The following is an 18,806-nucleotide window of genomic DNA, read 5'->3' as shown; positions in this document are numbered from 1 at the left end:
TTATTTGTATTTCATGGAAAGTGAAGTATGCTGATAGCATTTCATCGCTATCTTCACAGCAGTTGGAAGACCAATTGTTGACGTATAATGCTTGTTTGTGTTGGAAAGTTTATGGCGCCAATTATGCCACTTCGCTGTTATTTGTGAGATTTTTAAAATATTTTTAAAAATGCCGGCTTTTTTAAAGCATATCGAAGTAGAAAACTTTAAGTCTTACAAAGGGAAGCTTATTATAGGACCTTTAAAATCATTTACTGCTGTTGTTGGACCAAATGGATCTGGTAGGTTATGTTCTGTTATGATGGTACATGAAAATATTCCAATAATTTCAGATTTATAATTGCATTGTATGCTTCCTTTTAATATAGGGAAATCTAATTTCATGGATGCAATTAGTTTTGTTATGGGAGAAAAAACAAGTAGTTTACGTGTAAAGCGGTTTAGTGAGTTGATACATGGAGCTTCAATAGGAATGCCAGTTGCTCGAAGGTATTTTTGGATCTTTTACATTAAAAATGTTATTTTAAGATCATTTGAAGAAGAATTTTCATAATATAGTACAGTGTATATTTTAATCGTCTGTTTTAATATTACACAGTATACATTAATATATTTTGCTTTAAATCATTTTAAATAAATAATCTTTGGTTAATATAAATTACACTAACAAATTAATTACTAATAAAGATATTTTTATTACTACTAAAGATATTTTTATCTTTACTTGTAAAACATTAAATTTTTGCAAATATCAAAGTGACATACGAAGTATTTGCTGAATGTGTTAAAAGAACACTGAATCGTTTAATTTTGAAGGAAAAGCAATGTAAGATTAATATGTAATTCTTGTAATATGTACTTACTACAAATTTTTTCAATAAATATTTTATTTTTTAAGATATATAGTAATTTCCTTTTTTCTTTTACATGTTTTGAAGAGAATTTTTTAATAAAAGATTTATTTTAAAGAATATTCTAAAATTATTGTACTTGAATTTGTTTTTTTAGATTGTTAATGATTGTTTAATTGTTAATAACGGTTTAATAATTTGTGACAAATTAATTTAACTCTCTCTCTCTCTCACATATTTATAAGCGTCTACTTGTAAAAAGTAAAAAACGATGTGATTTGTTTAAAAAAATTTATTATTTAATATTTTATCAGTATTTGAGAGTAAGTTAAAAATCAATATAAATTAATATTAATATAGTAATGTAATAGATTTGTTACATGAGTTTACATATATAATATATCTTATACAATCACTGCAATCACTATAAATTACAGTGCATCTGTAACTGCAGTATTTGAATTAGAAGATGGAACTGAAAAAAGTTTTATGCGTTCTGTACAAGGTTCATCCTCAGAACACAGAATAAATAACAATGTAAGTCTTATTTTTATAAATTACCTTAATTAGAAATTTATTTTAAAATGAAAATTTTTTATGTCTATTGAACAGGTAGTTACAAGTCAAGTGTATCTCAATGAGCTAGAGCAACTTGGCATTAATGTCAAAGCAAAAAATTTTCTTGTATTTCAAGGAGCTGTAGAATCAATAGCTATGAAAAATCCAAAAGAACGTACTGCACTTTTTGAAGAAATTAGTAATTCTGGTGCATTAAAAGCAGAATATGAAAGGTAATTTATGTACATTAAATTATAAATACAAGATATATATATTATTTTTATATTTTTTCATATTTTTTTATATCTTTTATGTAATGTTATTCAGTAATATTATTAAGTTTAATAATTAATCTTGATTTTATAGATACTATTTGAAAGTGAAATGAATTTCAGATAAATTTTCAGATTTTATAGATACTATTTGAAAGTGAAGTGAATCTCAGATAAATTTGTTGCAATTATTAACAGATTTTTTACTTTTATAGATTAAGAACGGAAATGTTGAAAGCAGAAGAGGAAACTCAATTTTCATACCAAAAAAAGAAAGGTATTGCTGCTGAAAGAAAGGAAGCAAAATTGGAAAAAGAAGAAGCTGAAAAATATCAACGTTTAAAGGAAGAATATGTAAGTCATTTATTTCTTCAATCATTTTATGTTAAATAAATTACATAACTTACACATCTATTATTGAATCAATTTAAAAATGTCAATTTGCAGATAGAAAAACAAGTGGAGCTTCAATTATTTCGTTTATTTCATAATGAAAAGAGCACGGAGAACTTAGAAGTTTCGCAGAAGAAGAAACAACATGAGATAGAAAAAATTGAAAAGAAAAAGGAGAAGGCAGAAGAATTATTAAAGGAGAAAAAGAAAGAAGCTGGGAAATTGGGAAGAGATCTTGCTAAAATAGAACAGGATATCAGAGAAGTAGAAGTTGAAATAACAAAGAAAAGACCTACATTTATCAAAGCAAAAGAACGTGTTGCACATATGCAAAAAAAAGTAGAATCAGCTCGGAAGTCATTAGCTCAAGCACGTATTGCAGATGAAGCTCATAAAAAAGATATACATGAACTTCAAGAAGAACTGCGACAAGTAGAAGAAGCTAAAGCAGCTTATGAAGCAAGTATTGCTGGACAATCACAATTACAAGGAAGAGATGTACAACTTGAAGATGAACAGGTAAGAATTTCAACAAGATTTATTTATAATGTTTCTTTTAAAAATAAGTCACTGTAATAATTATAATATTAACATTAAGGTTAGAGAATATAATCGCTTGAAAGAGGAAGCAGGTAAACAATCAGCAAGATATTTACAACTTCTCGATTCTATCAATCGGGAACAAAAATCTGATCAAGATAGACTTGATAATGAAGGAAGAAAAAAGACAGAAATAGAGAATAAACACAAACAAAAAGGTCATATGCGAGATGAAGCTCTTAAAAGAGTAGAAAAATTAGAAGAACATATAAGAACGTCAGAAGCTGCTTTAGAGGATCAAAAAAAATTGCGAGCTGACTTACAGTCTGACGTTGGTACGTCAAAAGATAAAATACAAAATCTACAGCGAGAATTAGAGAGCATTTCAGAACAGTTAGGTGATGCAAAAGTTGATAAACATGAAGTATCAAGAACTAAAAAGAAAACTGAGATTGTAGAAAATTTTAAACGTCTTTTTCCTGGAGTGGTAAGTTACAAATTAAATTCAATATTTTATAAATTATTATTATTTTATGAATTATTATTTTACCAACAGTGAAATATAATTGTATACTTATTATTGTTATTATTATTTCTTAGTATGATCGTATGTACAATATGTGTGAACCTATTCATAAAAGGTACAATGTTGCAATTACAAAAGTTCTTGGCAAATATATGGAAGCTATAGTTGTTGATACTGAAAAAACAGCTAGACAATGCATTCAGTATCTTAAAGAACAGTATCTTGAACCAGAAACATTTCTTCCTCTTGACTACATCCAAGCAAAACCATTAAAAGAAAGACTTAGGTATGTAATATCAAATTAATTTCACAAATTGGTTAAATAATTCTTTAAATATTTATAAAAGTCATTATTTCAACTTTTAACATATTTTTATATACTTTTTTCCTTCATGTAACAAATAAATATTGTGAAAATACACAGTATTGTTTTTATGAAAATCAATTTTTGATTTCTAATTATTTCGTATTTCTTTTACTATGTTTTTTCTTTCTTCTTGTTTTAGAAATATACAGGAACCCAAAAATGTAAAATTGTTATATGATGTATTACATTTTTCACCTAAAGATATTGACAGAGCTGTATTATTTGCTACAAATAATGCACTCGTATGTGAAACACCCGAAGATGCAAATAAAGTAGCTTATGAAATGGACAAAAAAGCAAGATATGATGTATGTATGTAATAAGTAGGGAGAACTGTTTTAGGAAGAACAATAATTACGTAATATATGCATGTAATTACAGTGTGTTGCATTAGATGGGACATTTTATCAAAAAGCAGGAATTATATCAGGCGGCAGTTTAGATCTTGCAAAGAAAGCGAAAAGATGGGATGAGAAACAAATGTCTCAATTAAAGGCACAAAAAGTAAGATATTTTAATTTGATATATACAATAAAACTTTACTTGTATGAATAGTTTATATAATTAGAATTTGTAGCAATTCAAACAAATGACTTCAATCAGTAAACATTTATTTAATCGGGTATTGACTAAAATTTCGATTAAATAAATGTAGGTTTTATTCTGCTGTAGTTTACTTTTACATTCTGCAATTTTATTCAGTAATAATATATTAAATATTTTGCAGGAAAAATTAACAGAAGAGTTACGTGAATCTTTGAAAAAATCACGAAAAGAATCTGAATTAAATACAGTTGAGTCTCAAATACGAGGATTGGAAACACGTTTAAAATATAATAAAAGTGATTTAACTGCTACGGTAAATAATATAATTTATAATGCTGTATAATACTATATATTGTAATGCCAATATATATAATAAGAGTAATAGTAACTTTTTTTTTATCATATGAGTTTTGCCATAATATATACCATAATTTCTATTAAATTATACTTATTACAGCAAAAACAAATTTCGGAACTGGAAACAGAGTTAGATGCTCTTCAGAACGAATTGAATATGTTTGGTGTATGTAGATTTTTTATATCTGTTACACTTATGTAAGAATGTTTATTAAATTGATTCTTTATATATAGCCAACAATAGCTGCAATTGAAAAAACGATGGCCGAGAGAGATCAAGAAATACAAAACATCAAAGAAAAAATGAATAATGTTGAAGATGATGTATTTGCTAGCTTCTGTGAACAAATAGGTGTATCTAATATTCGTCAATACGAAGAAAGGGAATTACGGTATGTGTATTTAAGTTTCATAAATATAATTAGTATAAATATGTATGTTTATTTTCATTTTATATTAAAAATAGTGAAGAAAATAGAGAAAATAATTTTTAACATTGATTCATCTATTTCGAATATAAAATAATTCTTACAATTATACTTTTAGATCACAACAAGAAAGAGCGAAAAAGAGAATGGAGTTTGAAAATCAATGCAATCGTATTTACAATCAACTAGATTTTGAGAAACAACGCGATACGGAAAGTGAGTAGAATTTAACTTTATGTATATATTTTTATAAAAATTCAATTCATAGTTCCGCTAAATTAATATTTAATTGGAATCTGTTAATCACTTTATGTAAAATTTAGGCAATGTTCTACGATGGGAACGCGCCGTTCAAGATGCAGAAGATAAACTAGAATCTGCAAGACAAACTGAATCTAATCAAAAAGCAGAAATAGATCATGATGAAACTCAAATGGAGCAATTGAAATCGGCCCGGAACGCAAAAAAAATGGAAGTTGATCAAAAAGAAGATGAAATAGGTAAAGCTAGACGCGAAGTTGGAGCGATAGCAAAAGATATACAAGCTGCTCAAAAACAATTAAATGGCATTGAGACCAAGATTGAACAAAAAAAAGCTGAACGTCATGCTATTCTAATGCAGTGCAAGGTATATTGTAAAATAAAATGTTTATCAAGTCTTTTTGTTTAAAGTTTTAAAAACAAAGTTTATAAATATATCATTACTTAGATGGAAGACATTGCAATTCCAATGCTTCATGGAAATATGGAAGATATAGCTAGTGAAACTAGTACAACTAATAGTTCAGAAATTAATAATGACTCATCGCTAAGTACCCAGCAACAATATGAACGTGAGAAACGAATAACTATAGATTATGCTCTCCTTCCTGAGAATTTGAAAGATATAGAAGAAGAAGATATTAAGAAAACTACTGACAAACTGACAAAAACGATTAATGATTTACAAAATACTATTCAACGTATTCAAGCTCCAAATATGAAGGTAAAGATATAATATTCTACAGGGAAAATACATTACATTGGAGGTACAATTTAGTATTGTAAACTTTATGCTCAGATAATTAGTATTTCATGAAGTTACAGCATTTCTTTTTGTTGATCACATGATCAATGGAAATATTAAATGTCCAATGAGGCTTATCAATAGAATTTCATATTCTTATTAGATTCTTATGATACAAAAGTATAGTTGATAGTAGATAGTTTTTTAAACCGATGCGATCACATTTAAATTTTTAATTATATATATTCTGCTTTAAAAGAATCTTTTTCTTTTTCTTTTTTTTGAGATATTTCATTTATAATGTTAATTTTTTTTTAAGGCAATTCAAAAATTGTATCTTGCTAAAGAGAAATTACAAGAAACTAACGAAGAATTTGAACAGTCTCGTAAAAAAGCGAAAAAAGCAAAGACACAATTCGAGAAGATCAAAAAAGAAAGACATGATAGATTTATGGCTTGTTTCGAACATGTGGCAAATGAAATTGATCCAATTTACAAGGTTTGTATATGTTAAATACGTAAATTAAGAAAAACAATAGATAAATTTATTATATTTCAGAGTTTAGCAAAAAATCAGTCTGCTCAAGCATTTCTTGGACCAGAGAATCCAGAAGAACCTTATTTAGATGGTATTAATTACAATTGCGTTGCACCAGGAAAACGATTTCAACCAATGTCTAATTTATCTGGTGGAGAAAAAACTGTTGCAGCATTAGCATTATTGTTTGCAATTCACAGGTATTGCGGTATCTAATTATTAATTTTTTAAATTATCTGAAATAAATATATATATAATATATACATCTTATCATTCTTCATTTATTTTGTATTATAGTAAATGGTAATTTAATTTTGTAATATCTATAGTTTTCAACCTGCACCATTCTTTGTTTTGGATGAAATTGATGCTGCACTGGATAATACCAATATAGGAAAAGTTGCTAGTTATATACGTGATAAAACAAGTTCTTTACAAACAATTGTCATATCTTTGAAAGAAGAATTTTATTCTCATGCTGACGCGTTAATTGGCATTTGCCCTGATGTGAGTATTGATGTGGTGTAATTATTGAAAGTTTATACCACTATAACAAAATACTTCACATATATTTCTCTTTGATTACAGGTTGGTGATTGCTTGGAAAGTAAAGTATTAACTCTTGATTTAACCACATATCCCACGCATATTAACTGATAGAGTATATTTCAACTATAATTACACATACTTCAATTATGTTTCATTTATGATTTTATTTTTCATATAGTAGTTTTATTTCCAAGATACATTGTATCAAAATGTATTTCGTAAATTCATGAGAAATGGTCAAATCAAACAAATTTTAGAGTATTCAAACGATTCAATCTTTTACTTGTAATTCTTTTTTTTCAGAAACATTAATGTAATACTATCGTATTTCAATTGTTCTAAAATTCTTCTGCTTATTTCAAGTAGATTTAACTAAGAAATTGCCTTTAGTAATGTAAAAGTTATTTGGTAATAAATTATTTATATAAGTACATAGATTATGTATTAAATTAAAATAACATGTCAATTTTTAAGTTAGGTACATGAAATGTTAAACCATAATTTTTATATTGTAAGTAACTATATGTAAACACATACCTTTCTAGGATAAAAAAATTTATTATAATGTATTGTTTATTAGTTTTTAAATGTCTGTCCTTTCTACAGTAAGTAACATAAGTTGTAGAGTAAAATCAATTAGCAATTTTTATATCATGTGAAAACAATGTGAAGTAACAATATTTTATTAAATTGTCAATCCATTTTTAACGTATTTTGCGGTAGATTACTCGTAATGTTATCATGTTACTGAAATAAATTTTACTTTTTATCTGAAATAGATTTATCGTGAAGATATGTGTTGTGTTCTGTAAATTACAATTCATTTCGTAATAGTCAGTCTTAGAGTAATCTTAACTTTAAAAAACTCAACAAAATTAATTAATAATCTTGCTTTTATTTCTAGTTTCCATGAAAATTAAGAAGTAATATTTCTCTATTTTGTGTATGTATACGTTTCTAATATAAATATCTTAAATATTTCAAAGCAATATGAAGAATGAATCTTCAGTTTGATTTATTTTATCGCACTATTAATAGTTTCACAAAAAGGATTAATTCGGAATATTTCTTTACGTTTCAATTTTCGATTAATAAAGTTGGTAGTACATGTGCGAAATTGTAGCGGCAAGTTAAATTCATAGTACTCTACTGTATAAAGATCAAGATGCAAGTGCAACTGGATCGTATTATAATTTTTAATTTTAAGTCGTTTAAAGGAGAAGTAACTGTTGGCCCCATTAAACCATTCACAGCTATTATAGGTGCAAATGGATCAGGTAAGTGTTATCTTTTTGATCTTGATCATTTGACTTCAATTACCGTTGGATTTCAAAAAAAGAATGTCATAAAGTACATGTATACATATGTGTATACACGATAATTGAACTTAGATATTTAGGTGTATTAATATTAATACTAAAATTACAGATCTGTGTTTCAGGAAAATCAAATATTATGGATGCAATTAGTTTTGTTATGGGTGAAAAAGCTAAAAGTTTGCGTGTTAAACAACTCAATGAGCTTATCTACGGTACATTTAGAGGAATACCCATAGGACACAGGTGTCAATATATTTTTTGTTTTAAATTTTATTTTGAGTTACTATTAACTTGATATTATACATATTACAGTAGTTTTCCTTAAAGTAAGTTTTATCTATTATAGAATGAATATAATAGATGGTATACTGAAAAATTTTATTAAAATATTCTTTCTATATAGAAAAAACAGAATCTACAAAACTACATTATATATGTAGATCAAATCAATTTTATCTACATATGTATGATTTTATGATTTATATGATTTATATGTATGTAATTTATATATGATTGTAAATTTCTTATAAATATTCTTCCTTTTTTCATTTTTTCAGATTTATATTTTGTACATATGTATATGTACATACGTATATTATACTATAATTATTTTTGTTTTAGATAATTTACAATTAATTAATATAATATTTATATGTTTATTGCATAATTTAGTATATTTATTTTATTGACAGTTTTAACATACTTGTAACATATGTGATGAAAATGTTCTATTTATTTATTTCATTAGAGTTATCTTTTTATATTATTTATGATGCAGAGCATATGTAACAGCTGTATTTGTTTTTGAAGACAGTAGTGTTGAAACTTTTACAAGAACTATATATCATACTTCTTCAGAATATAAAATTAATGATCAAGTAAGTTTGCTTTATGTAATTGTAAATTTTTTTAACTGTATATTACAAAGTTGTATAATTGTAACATTGAAATTAATTTTTTTTTATTTCTTTATAACGAATAATTATTTGTATAATTTATTTAATACTTTATTTAATATTAACATTATAGAAAAAATAATTGTACATAATGTATTTTGTTGCAATTAAGGTAGTTGCTGCTCAGTTATACATGTCTAAATTAAGGAAACTAAATCTCAATGTAACAACTAAAAATTTTTTAGTATTTCAAGGAGCTATTGACTCCACATTAATGAAAACGCCAAAAGAATATACTCATATGTTTGAAGAAATTAGTAATTCAATTGAATTAAAGGAGGAATATGAAAGGTGAAATAAATATATTTTTAAACATTATTATATATCATCGTTATTATTATTGTTATTTTTATTATAAATTTTATTGTTATATGCTATTGTTATTATAAATATTGTCAATATATATTTGTAGGTTAAAAAATGAAATTGTTAAAGAAGAAAATGAAATTAAATATTTGTACAAAAGTAAAAAGGATCTTCTTTCAAGGAAGAAATATGTTTCATTAGAAAAAAAGGAAGCAGATAAATATAAAAAGCTTCATAATGAATATGTATGTAGTAGAGACAGATTAATTAATATTTTAGGATTGTTATAAGATTTCCCATTAAAGTAAATTTAATACAAATTGAAACATTATTTGTGACTTATCAAAGATATCTTTAGAATGTCTAATAACGGATGTTTTGAGTGTTAAATCCTAAATAAGATGTACAGTCTTACAGCGATAAAGTTATTGCCATTCGACCACTCGAACCACAATGAAAAACTACATATATGTATTATGGTTGTGTGCAAATTGATAATACATATGATGCGACAATATCGATAGCATGGTTTAAAATTGAGATCAGTTTGTTTTTTGCTACATTGCATTTGCACACATTTGGCGTTGCGCATATTTCACGATATGTATACATAATAATATTTATGTACATATAAGCCTTTGGGACATCTGTAACGCACCGGTCAAAGACAGATCCGTGTGTGGGTTTATTACTTTGACTGATAGCGGATTCCAAGATATATTTTTCTCGTATTGCGTCATTTTAATATATAAAGTAAATTTTTCTCCGAGTATTTTAATGTTTGAACGTTTAGATAGAGGAGCGATTTGCGATAAATATGCGGAGGTGTTTGCTTTCATATTTTATTATTAAATGTTGAATTTAATTGCTCCTCTGAATTTAGCTAAAAAAATTATAATACTTTATCACTGAGCTATAGCATTTCATTCATAGTGTATTCCATATTAATTTTTTCATATAAATCTATAATTTTTTAAAAAGTAGTATTTTACTGTAAACTGCGTAAAATTCACGGTCACATTACATTAAAAATTAGATAATTAAAATATTGTATTATATTCTTTATGATAAAAAAGATTTTTAATGCAATGAAACAAAACATCCTTTAGATTTAATTTTTAAATGCAATATGCAAAAATAATACTTATGCACATAAAAATAATAATATATGATAATAATAATAATTATAATAATTTTACATACAAAAAATTGCAAACTATATTTGATATATATTCTCGGATTAATCAGCCATTTGCCTATCTTGCTTGGGCTTAGTCTCATAGAGGCAAATTAAGGGCCTATTTTATTGTAAATGCTATTTCATTACAAGAAATTAAGCCTATATATTAAATATTTTCTTTTATCTTTTAGTTAAGTAAAAAAACAGAATTGTATCTCTTCGAATTATTCCATATTCAAAAAGATATTGAAGATTTACATGTTACTCTGAAGGCTACAGAACTGAAACTGATTAAATACAAAACAGATAAAGACAATGAAAGCGACGTTTTAAAAGAGCGAAAAAGGCAATTAAAAATTGCACTTGAAACTTTGGAAAATATCGAACAGGATCTCTTTAATTTAGAAAACGGTGTAAAAATGAAACAGACAAATTTGTTAGAAGCTAAAGAAAAAGTTTCATATTGCGAACAAAAATTCAACTCTATTAGTCGGAAGCTATCGGAAGCACGAGAATTGAATAAATCTCACTTAAAAGCAATAAAAGAATTAATGCAAAGAAAAGACGAATTAATGCAAATGAAATCTAAGCTCGAAGAAGATATAGCAACTCATTTATTGTCTCAAGGCAGCAGTATTCAATTTAATGATATACAAGTAATAATAGTTCTGCAAATACATATATATGATGTAGTATTCTATTTTTATACAAAGACATGACATTAATTTGGCCAAAATCTAATTAGTAGCTTTACATTTTTTAAATAGCACATGTGTTATACATAATACTTCATAATATTTGAATTCATATGAAAGAGTGTAATCGTTTATAAAAAAAATAATTTAGAATTATAAAATAATATCTTTTTCATAAAGGACTTCATTTTTGAGTAAATTGATACTAATACAATTTAAAAATACTCAAAAATACATACAAACATTCACTGTGAATGCGTGTCTACTCTGTTTCGATATATGTGTTATAAAGCACTAAAGCTGGTGAAAAGCACTTTGTATTATAAGAAAGATTATAGAATGAAATATAAAAGTCTTAATTGTTTAATTATAATAAAATAATAAAAATTTATTATTTTTCAGTTGATTTTCTGAATTGTATAATTAATGTTATGTTAATAATAAAATTTTAATTTAATATAAAATTTTTGTGTTAAAAATTTTGTATTAATCTTTATTATTATATGATATAATTATAGAATAATACATGAAAAAACAATTGACATATATTTATACACATATTTGTTTTCAAAGGTGGAAGAATATTTTCATTTGAAACAAACAGCTGGGGCACAGTGTTCAGAAAATATACAGGTGTCCATTTCTCTTAAACGTGAACAAAGTGTGAACCAAAATAAATTAGATAACGAAAATAGGAAAAAATATGAGTTAGAAGCTACATTACAGCAAAAAAGTATTTTAAAAGGTGAAACAGAAAGACGTATTAAAAGACTTCAACAATGTATGGATGAAAATCAGGATATGTTAACAAATAAAATAAATACAAAATATAATTTAGAGAACATGATTGTTAAAGAAAAAAAGGATGTGGAATCTATACAACAAGAATTACAATGTCTCTCTGAACAACTTGATTCTGCAAAATTAGATAAATTCACAACTTCACGCCTAATTAAAGGCGAAGAAACAATCAAAATTTTACAAAATCTTTTTACTGGTGTGGTATGGATTAAAATTCATAAAATATACATATATTAACAATAATAATTTATACATATTATGAAAAAATGTATTTAAATCTTTTAAATTCCAGTATGATCGTTTATATAAATTGTGTAAGCCTATTCATCCTAAATACGATGTTGCTATGACAAAAGTATTGGGAAAATACTGCAACTCAATCATTGTCTCTACAAACAAAGTAGCAGTACAGTGTATCAATTATTTAAAGGAACAAAAAATAGGAACTGAAACATTTCTGCCAGTGGAGAGTTTGAAAGTAGAACCAATAAAGAAAAACCTACGGTACTGATTTAATATTTATCTATAAAATATTGATTTCATACAAAACGATGATCTCGTATCTTATATTATTTATTAATATCATTTTAATATTTTTTATTTAAATTTATCTAACTCTCCAATTATTTGTCTTGGGATTATTTTGTAGTCTCTTCTCATTTTCTCGTTAATACATAAATCGCATTTTTGAATCTATTGATTACTTTACTGAATGTTTTTGGAGTGATAGTCTATACTTTAACAATTAACTAGTTAAAATTAGTTAATTAGTTATTATCATCCTGAAATTGAACGGGGTATCAATAATTTGTGTATCAACATAAACGGTGGCGGTTTAATTATATTGTTTAGTTCATTTTTGATAATTTGTGATTATGTTATTTCGGTGAGGATAAGTAGAAATCTTTCTCAGAAATCTACGGTAAATCAGGTTGTTCTATTTCAATAAAAATTTTAATGAAATAATTTTAAAATATTTAAAATTTAAAATATTTATTCAATTCTTCAATACATGTGTAAGTACTGTAAATGATATTTTTAAAATTCTTTAGCGGAATTACAAACCCAAAAAATGTAAAACTTTTGTACGATGTACTTAACTTTGAACATAGAGAAATTAACAATGTCATCTTGTTCGTAACTAAAAACACCCTTGTTTGTGAAACGTCGGAAGATGCAATCATATTGGCAGATGAAATGGAACCAACTAAAATCAATGTGAGAATGAATATAATTTTAATAAGCCTAATTTTAATTTTAGTAAGCTTACAGTCCACTATACATATGTATAACAAATCCACTATACATATGTATGTGTTGATTTACTTGATTGTATTACATCGTATTGTAACATCGGTAATATTTATGTCGTTATAGTGCGTTACATTAGATGGAACTTATTATACGAAGCATGGCATAATTTCTGGAGGGCAGGTTGAATTATTAAAGAAAGCTGAAATATGGAACGAAAAAAACTTAGTCCAATTAAAGTCAAAAAAGGTTTTCTTTTTCATTCCATTTACTATTCACATAGCGAAAGATATAAATATATATTTATATATAATTTTATTTAATCCTTTACAGATAATGCTAATGGAGGAATTGAGGAAAAAAATGAAAATTTCTCAAAATGAATCTGAAATAATTACATTAGATGTACAGATTCAAAGTTTAACAAATAAATTAAATTATTGCAGATTTGATTTAAGAGATTCTGCAAGTGTTTATCGTGATTTTTTTTTTTAACAAACTAGATATATAGATAACTAGATTCAACTAATTATTTTCAGCTCTCTCTCTCTCTCTCTCTCTCTCTCTCCAATTAATTTTAATTATTTTTCAGGAAAATAAGATACTTACTTTTCAAAATGAAATAGATATTATTAAAAACGAATTGAAATTAATAAATGTAAGTATTTTCCTCTCGTTCTTATATATTTTTCGTGTCTTTCTCTTTTACATTTTGTTACTAATAATAAAAATTTTCCTTCATCGTCAAGATATGCTGATAATATTAAATATTATTTACGTAAATAATTTAAATATTTTATTCTTTAGAATAATATAACATTGATTAAAAACGATATGATGAAAACAGCTCATGATATTCAAAATATCGAAAAATCCATGATGAATATTGAAGATACTGTTTTTAAAAAGTTTTGTGAAAAAGTTAATATTTCAAATATACGTCAATATGAAGAAGGATACCTAAAGTAAATAGCATTTATGAATTTAAAATAGTTTCAAAGATATATAGTTTTTTATGTTTTGTACTTAAGGATTATATTTTTGTTATAACAGATATCATCAAGAGCAAACAAAGAAAAAACTAGAATTAGAAGAACAATATAGTCGTATTAAAAATTTGTTGAAGTTTGAAAAGGATCGTGATACGAAAAGTAAATATTCTAAGTTTATATTATTTTATTACTTACTGCTTATACGTTGATACTCTAATGCAATTTAATAACATCAAAATGAATTATTTATCGAGAAATTTTTATTTACATAAAAATGTTTGTTTCCTTTTTTTAGGTATAATTTTAAAGATGGAAAAAGACTTAAACACGGTTAAAAATGAATTGGAACAAGCACGTCAGAATGAAGTTTTATGTACAGAGAGTACTGAATATGAAACGAACAAATTAAACAATTTACGAAGTAAATGTAATGAAGCAAAAATTAACGTTAATGAGCAGACGAAAAATGTTAATGAATGTAGATATAATATCGGAATCATTGCAAAATCAATTATTAATACTGAAAAAGAACTTATAGTAATTACAACAAATATTAAAAAGAAAAAAGTAAAATATCATGCTATTTTGAAAAATTGCAAGGTAATGTTGGGAATGATACACGTATTAATAATATCAATTAATTTTCATTCTTGATCAATAATCCTAAGTTGTAAGAACGTTTAATAGAGATATCTTCATATTATTTATATTAACAACTTTTTAGATGATTTATTAACTAAAATGAACTAAAATATATTTGTAAGTTATGTAAAATCAATAACTCTATTTCTTTATCTTTTCATTTAAAGCAAGTTTTATAGAAAATTAGATTAAGTCTTGCGAATGATATCCTTTTAGTAACAATAGTACTAATTATTTTTTCATAATATTTAAAAATGTTTTTCTATTAATTTATTTCAAGCATATTTTGCAAACTTAATATAAAAATTTAGCATGATTCTATAAAAGTTAATTAGTTATATTTACGTATTAATAGATGGAAAATGTTACTATTCCACTACTTTCTGGATGTAACGTAAATAATTTTGAAGATGTACAAATACTTAGTACGAGCGATTCAACTCCAAACACAGATATGCAAGACATGTTTATACCCATAGATTTCAAAATATTATCTGAGGATATTAGAACTCGAACAGATGAAAGAGTTATTAATTTGAAAAGTAAACTTATGGAAGAAGTTGAAAAATTGCAAAATGAAATGCAATCTGTAAAAAATCCAAATTTCAAGGTTTGTAAAAATTGCTTGAATGAATATTAATGAAGTAATGTCTTCTAATCTATTTCCACAGGCACACAAAGAAATTGAATTCGCAGTTGAGAAATTAAAAGATACAAATTTTAAATACCAGGAAGCACGTGAGAAAATGAATGCAATTAAAAAACAATTTGAAACAGTGAAACAAGAAAGATATAATAGATTCACACGTAGTTTAGAATACGTTGCTACAGAATTAGATTCCATTTATAAGGTAAATAAATATTTTTATAATGCTCTAATGATACATCTATTGTTAAGTATAAAATATTAATTTATTTTTATTTTATATTATTGTAAAAGTGTTTAGTAAAAAGTCAGTCGGCCCAAGCGACTCTTATACCGGATAACCCTGAAGAACCATACCTAGCTGGACTGAATTATAGTTGCGTAATGCCGGGCAAACGATATCAGTCGTTTTCAAATCTCTCTGGGGGAGAAAAAACACTCGCTACACTAGCTATTTTATTTGCAATTCATAGGTAATTTATTACGATATTTCTAATTATCTAATCATTTCGAATTAATATATTCGTATAATAAGATGACCTAAAAATATTATTTGTATTAAATTTTATTTCTAAGTATTTTCTTGGCGTTACAAATAACTAATTTCTGAATGGAATTAAATATATAGTTTTAGGCCAGCACCATTTTGTGTATTGGATGAAATTGATGCAGCTTTAGATACCATAAATATAAAAAATGTCGTGCAATTTATATGTTCTAAAAAGGAAGAGATGCAGTTTATCATTGTATCTTTAAACCAACAGTTATACTCACATGCTGATGCTCTTATTGGAGTTTGCTCTGATGTAAGTATACGATTGCTTAAAATTGTTTATTTACATTTTGTACATTAAACTTTTCATATTTCTAGACTACTGGAGAATGTCCAGAAAGTTTAATATATACGCTTTCATTGAAAGAATATTCCACATCATACGAGAAATAATTTTCTTATTTTATGCAAACATTATTGTTAAATGAAAAATTGAGAATTTAGTTTTCAGTGTATGAATTTAATATTCATAACTCACGGTACAACTATATTATTGATTTATTAAATAGTTAGATTTTCGCAATACGCATTTTAATTAAATAAAATGTATGTAGTTACGGTTTTTATTTTTTTTCAAATTGTTTAAAATTATTATTTATTTCTATTGACCTCGTTGTTTCTCGTAAAATGAACTGCACATATATGTAACATTGTGTAATTTAATCCGAATAGTAGTGACGATGATACTGATGCAACCTAATATTCCGAGGTCTGTAGTTTCCATTAAACTACTTTTGACGCATTATTTTTGTGTAGCTGCTATCGATGAAACAAATGACTTATGGTTTGAAATTTTCTAAATTATTTCGAATGTTTATTTAGACTATAATAAATTTTTGAATGATATTTCACTCTAAATATTTTTTGACTTTTTTTTTCATACATGCTTATGAATTATTTTCTCGTAATTTTTATGCTTGTATCAAAATAGATTTCTCATATAAAGTAAAATTTTATTTTTTAGTTAATTTATTTAACTTATTTAAAAATGAATTTATATCATAAAAAACCTTATACAGATAATTTGTCTTAACGAACTTGATTTAAAGATGCTTAATAAAGTTACTCGATGTTGATAAAATCAACACCGTAAGGATTATCACGAATCTTCATTGTATAAAATTATAAAAACAACACTGACTAACACATATCATACTGGCCCAATTATACTACTAGAAATAGTGGCAACTCTGATTTATAGTCGGACACAACGATACTGGGACTTGGGTCAATGTAGTCTATTACGGTTAACGCTTTGTAAAGTAAGTCGTACTCCGGGAATGCGGCCAAAATAATGATTGTCGTTTAATAAACTTATTAAGTCGCGAAATGACGCGATCTATAGCATCCTAACCGATAAAAACTAAAGGATCATGGAATATGTCAGTCAATTGTTTGCATATTCATATTCTAAAATCGTATTCTTTTGCCTAGTTTGTTCAAAAAAATTTTAGATAATATATTTAAATTTACGTGAACTCTTAATTAATATTCCCACGTATGTAATAGTATATCTAAAAAATGTTTAAACGCATGACATCAATTTTTGAAACAAGTAACATTGTAATTAAGCTATCCATACAGGTAATTGAATTGTCATGTAGTTTTCTTAATTTATGTTTCTACACCACATGTGTGATCTTTAGAGTTAGGAAAAAAAGCTCTATTTAAAAGATAATGTATATTTATTAAGAAACGTTTCATTGAAATGACTTTGTGATAAGAACACTAGATATAGATATAGAAATTAAAAGTAGGTACGTTTAGCAGAATAAACAAGTGGCATGCGTTCTCGATCATCGTAATAAAAGACACAAGCAATTTCTTGGTAAAGGGTGATGACCTTTCTATTTCGTAAGACGAATCTAGGGTGAAATAGACACGTAATAGATACAAAAGGAGCAACACGCGATTCCTTTTCGCAACTCTATTCAAATACATAAATTGTATGTAAATTTATATTTGCTAAATCTAAAAGTTAAGATAAACTAAAAATAATATTTTTTATCAGAAAAATAAAAAATACAGAAGTCAAAAATCTTTAGGTAACGATATTAGAGTTACATGTATATGTAATAAATAAATAAGATGAAATGAGGGATAATATAATCGAAAAAATAACTGGGTAATTTCACTGGGTAATGATTTTGAAAATAAAAAGAATCATATCTTTCATATGATTGAAGTTATTCAAAAGTTACCAAAAACTTTTTCATTCGAATGGATATGTGTATGCAAATTTAACAATCGATTTAACAAACCTAATTATGTTATATTCTGCGCGACAACGTTTCATCCCTATGTGCTAGCTTGGATATAGAAGGAAGAAGAATGAGTTTTTCAACGAAAAATGCCAGAAGACAGCAGAGAAAAATGATATCGAAGGAAAGGGATCAAAGAGAAGGGATGAGATCAAACTAACAACAAGTAAGACAGTGGGGAGGACTACATGTAGATCGTAAAACGGAGGATGATGACCTCCCCTTACGGTTACAAAGCATCTGCTAAATAGATGATACGCCAGTTGTCGTAAG

General features: G+C 25.8%; 3 protein-coding genes across 3 annotated transcripts; all 3 read left to right on the top strand.

Moving 5' to 3' along the window:
• The first annotated feature begins 47 nt into the window (after positions 1 to 47).
• Positions 48 to 7,505, top strand: LOC122537951 (structural maintenance of chromosomes protein 1A). The gene is made up of 20 exons (XM_043671629.1): positions 48 to 281; positions 369 to 489; positions 1,289 to 1,388; positions 1,464 to 1,642; positions 1,897 to 2,035; positions 2,129 to 2,593; positions 2,673 to 3,101; positions 3,215 to 3,426; positions 3,647 to 3,815; positions 3,889 to 4,011; positions 4,235 to 4,366; positions 4,511 to 4,576; positions 4,645 to 4,802; positions 4,957 to 5,054; positions 5,162 to 5,466; positions 5,548 to 5,823; positions 6,164 to 6,343; positions 6,404 to 6,582; positions 6,712 to 6,889; positions 6,971 to 7,505. Exons 1-20 carry the CDS (start codon positions 170 to 172, stop codon positions 7,037 to 7,039), a joined length of 3,690 nt encoding a protein of 1,229 aa, XP_043527564.1. The 5' UTR covers positions 48 to 169; the 3' UTR covers positions 7,040 to 7,505.
• Positions 7,506 to 7,929: 424 nt separating this feature from the next.
• Positions 7,930 to 13,934, top strand: LOC122537947 (structural maintenance of chromosomes protein 1A-like). Its single transcript, XM_043671628.1, has 11 exons — positions 7,930 to 8,208; positions 8,373 to 8,493; positions 9,029 to 9,128; positions 9,319 to 9,497; positions 9,619 to 9,757; positions 10,884 to 11,348; positions 11,961 to 12,389; positions 12,481 to 12,692; positions 13,241 to 13,406; positions 13,566 to 13,688; positions 13,773 to 13,934. The coding sequence occupies exons 1-11, from the start codon at positions 8,097 to 8,099 to the stop codon at positions 13,932 to 13,934; spliced, it is 2,208 nt and encodes a 735-aa protein (XP_043527563.1). The 5' UTR covers positions 7,930 to 8,096.
• A 351-nt stretch (positions 13,935 to 14,285) lies between these two features.
• LOC122537979 (structural maintenance of chromosomes protein 1A-like) lies at positions 14,286 to 16,821 on the top strand. Its single transcript, XM_043671686.1, has 8 exons — positions 14,286 to 14,404; positions 14,493 to 14,590; positions 14,727 to 15,031; positions 15,429 to 15,683; positions 15,745 to 15,924; positions 16,014 to 16,192; positions 16,348 to 16,525; positions 16,591 to 16,821. Exons 1-8 carry the CDS (start codon positions 14,316 to 14,318, stop codon positions 16,663 to 16,665), a joined length of 1,359 nt encoding a protein of 452 aa, XP_043527621.1. The 5' UTR covers positions 14,286 to 14,315; the 3' UTR covers positions 16,666 to 16,821.
• Positions 16,822 to 18,806: the final 1,985 nt, after the last annotated feature.

Source organism: Frieseomelitta varia, unplaced genomic scaffold, assembly GCF_011392965.1.
Source record: "Frieseomelitta varia isolate USP_RPSP 00005682 unplaced genomic scaffold, Fvar_1.2 scaffold_940, whole genome shotgun sequence".
NCBI classification, from domain to species: Eukaryota; Metazoa; Arthropoda; class Insecta; order Hymenoptera; family Apidae; genus Frieseomelitta; species Frieseomelitta varia.
The sequence above is the reverse complement of the archived record's forward strand: the minus strand, read 5'-3'. Positions and strand labels throughout refer to the sequence as shown.

What these genes read in the sequence shown, in the direction of transcription:
- LOC122537951 (XM_043671629.1), top strand. Translation starts at nt 170, where the DNA reads ATGCCGGCTTTTTTAAAGCATATCGAAGTAGAAAACTTTAAGTCTTAC. An exon ending in CCATTAAAAGAAAGACTTAG is followed by an intron (nt 3,427 to 3,646) that starts GTATGTAATATC and finishes TTCTTGTTTTAG; the next exon opens with AAATATACAGGAACCCAAAA. An exon ending in AAAGTGATTTAACTGCTACG is followed by an intron (nt 4,367 to 4,510) that starts GTAAATAATATA and finishes TACTTATTACAG; the next exon opens with CAAAAACAAATTTCGGAACT.
- LOC122537979 (XM_043671686.1), top strand. Translation starts at nt 14,316, where the DNA reads ATGATGAATATTGAAGATACTGTTTTTAAAAAGTTTTGTGAAAAAGTT. An exon ending in TATGAAGAAGGATACCTAAA is followed by an intron (nt 14,405 to 14,492) that starts GTAAATAGCATT and finishes TTGTTATAACAG; the next exon opens with ATATCATCAAGAGCAAACAA. An exon ending in TTATTGGAGTTTGCTCTGAT is followed by an intron (nt 16,526 to 16,590) that starts GTAAGTATACGA and finishes TCATATTTCTAG; the next exon opens with ACTACTGGAGAATGTCCAGA.
- LOC122537947 (XM_043671628.1), top strand. Translation starts at nt 8,097, where the DNA reads ATGCAAGTGCAACTGGATCGTATTATAATTTTTAATTTTAAGTCGTTT. An exon ending in AAAATCTTTTTACTGGTGTG is followed by an intron (nt 12,390 to 12,480) that starts GTATGGATTAAA and finishes TTTAAATTCCAG; the next exon opens with TATGATCGTTTATATAAATT. An exon ending in TGGAACCAACTAAAATCAAT is followed by an intron (nt 13,407 to 13,565) that starts GTGAGAATGAAT and finishes ATGTCGTTATAG; the next exon opens with TGCGTTACATTAGATGGAAC.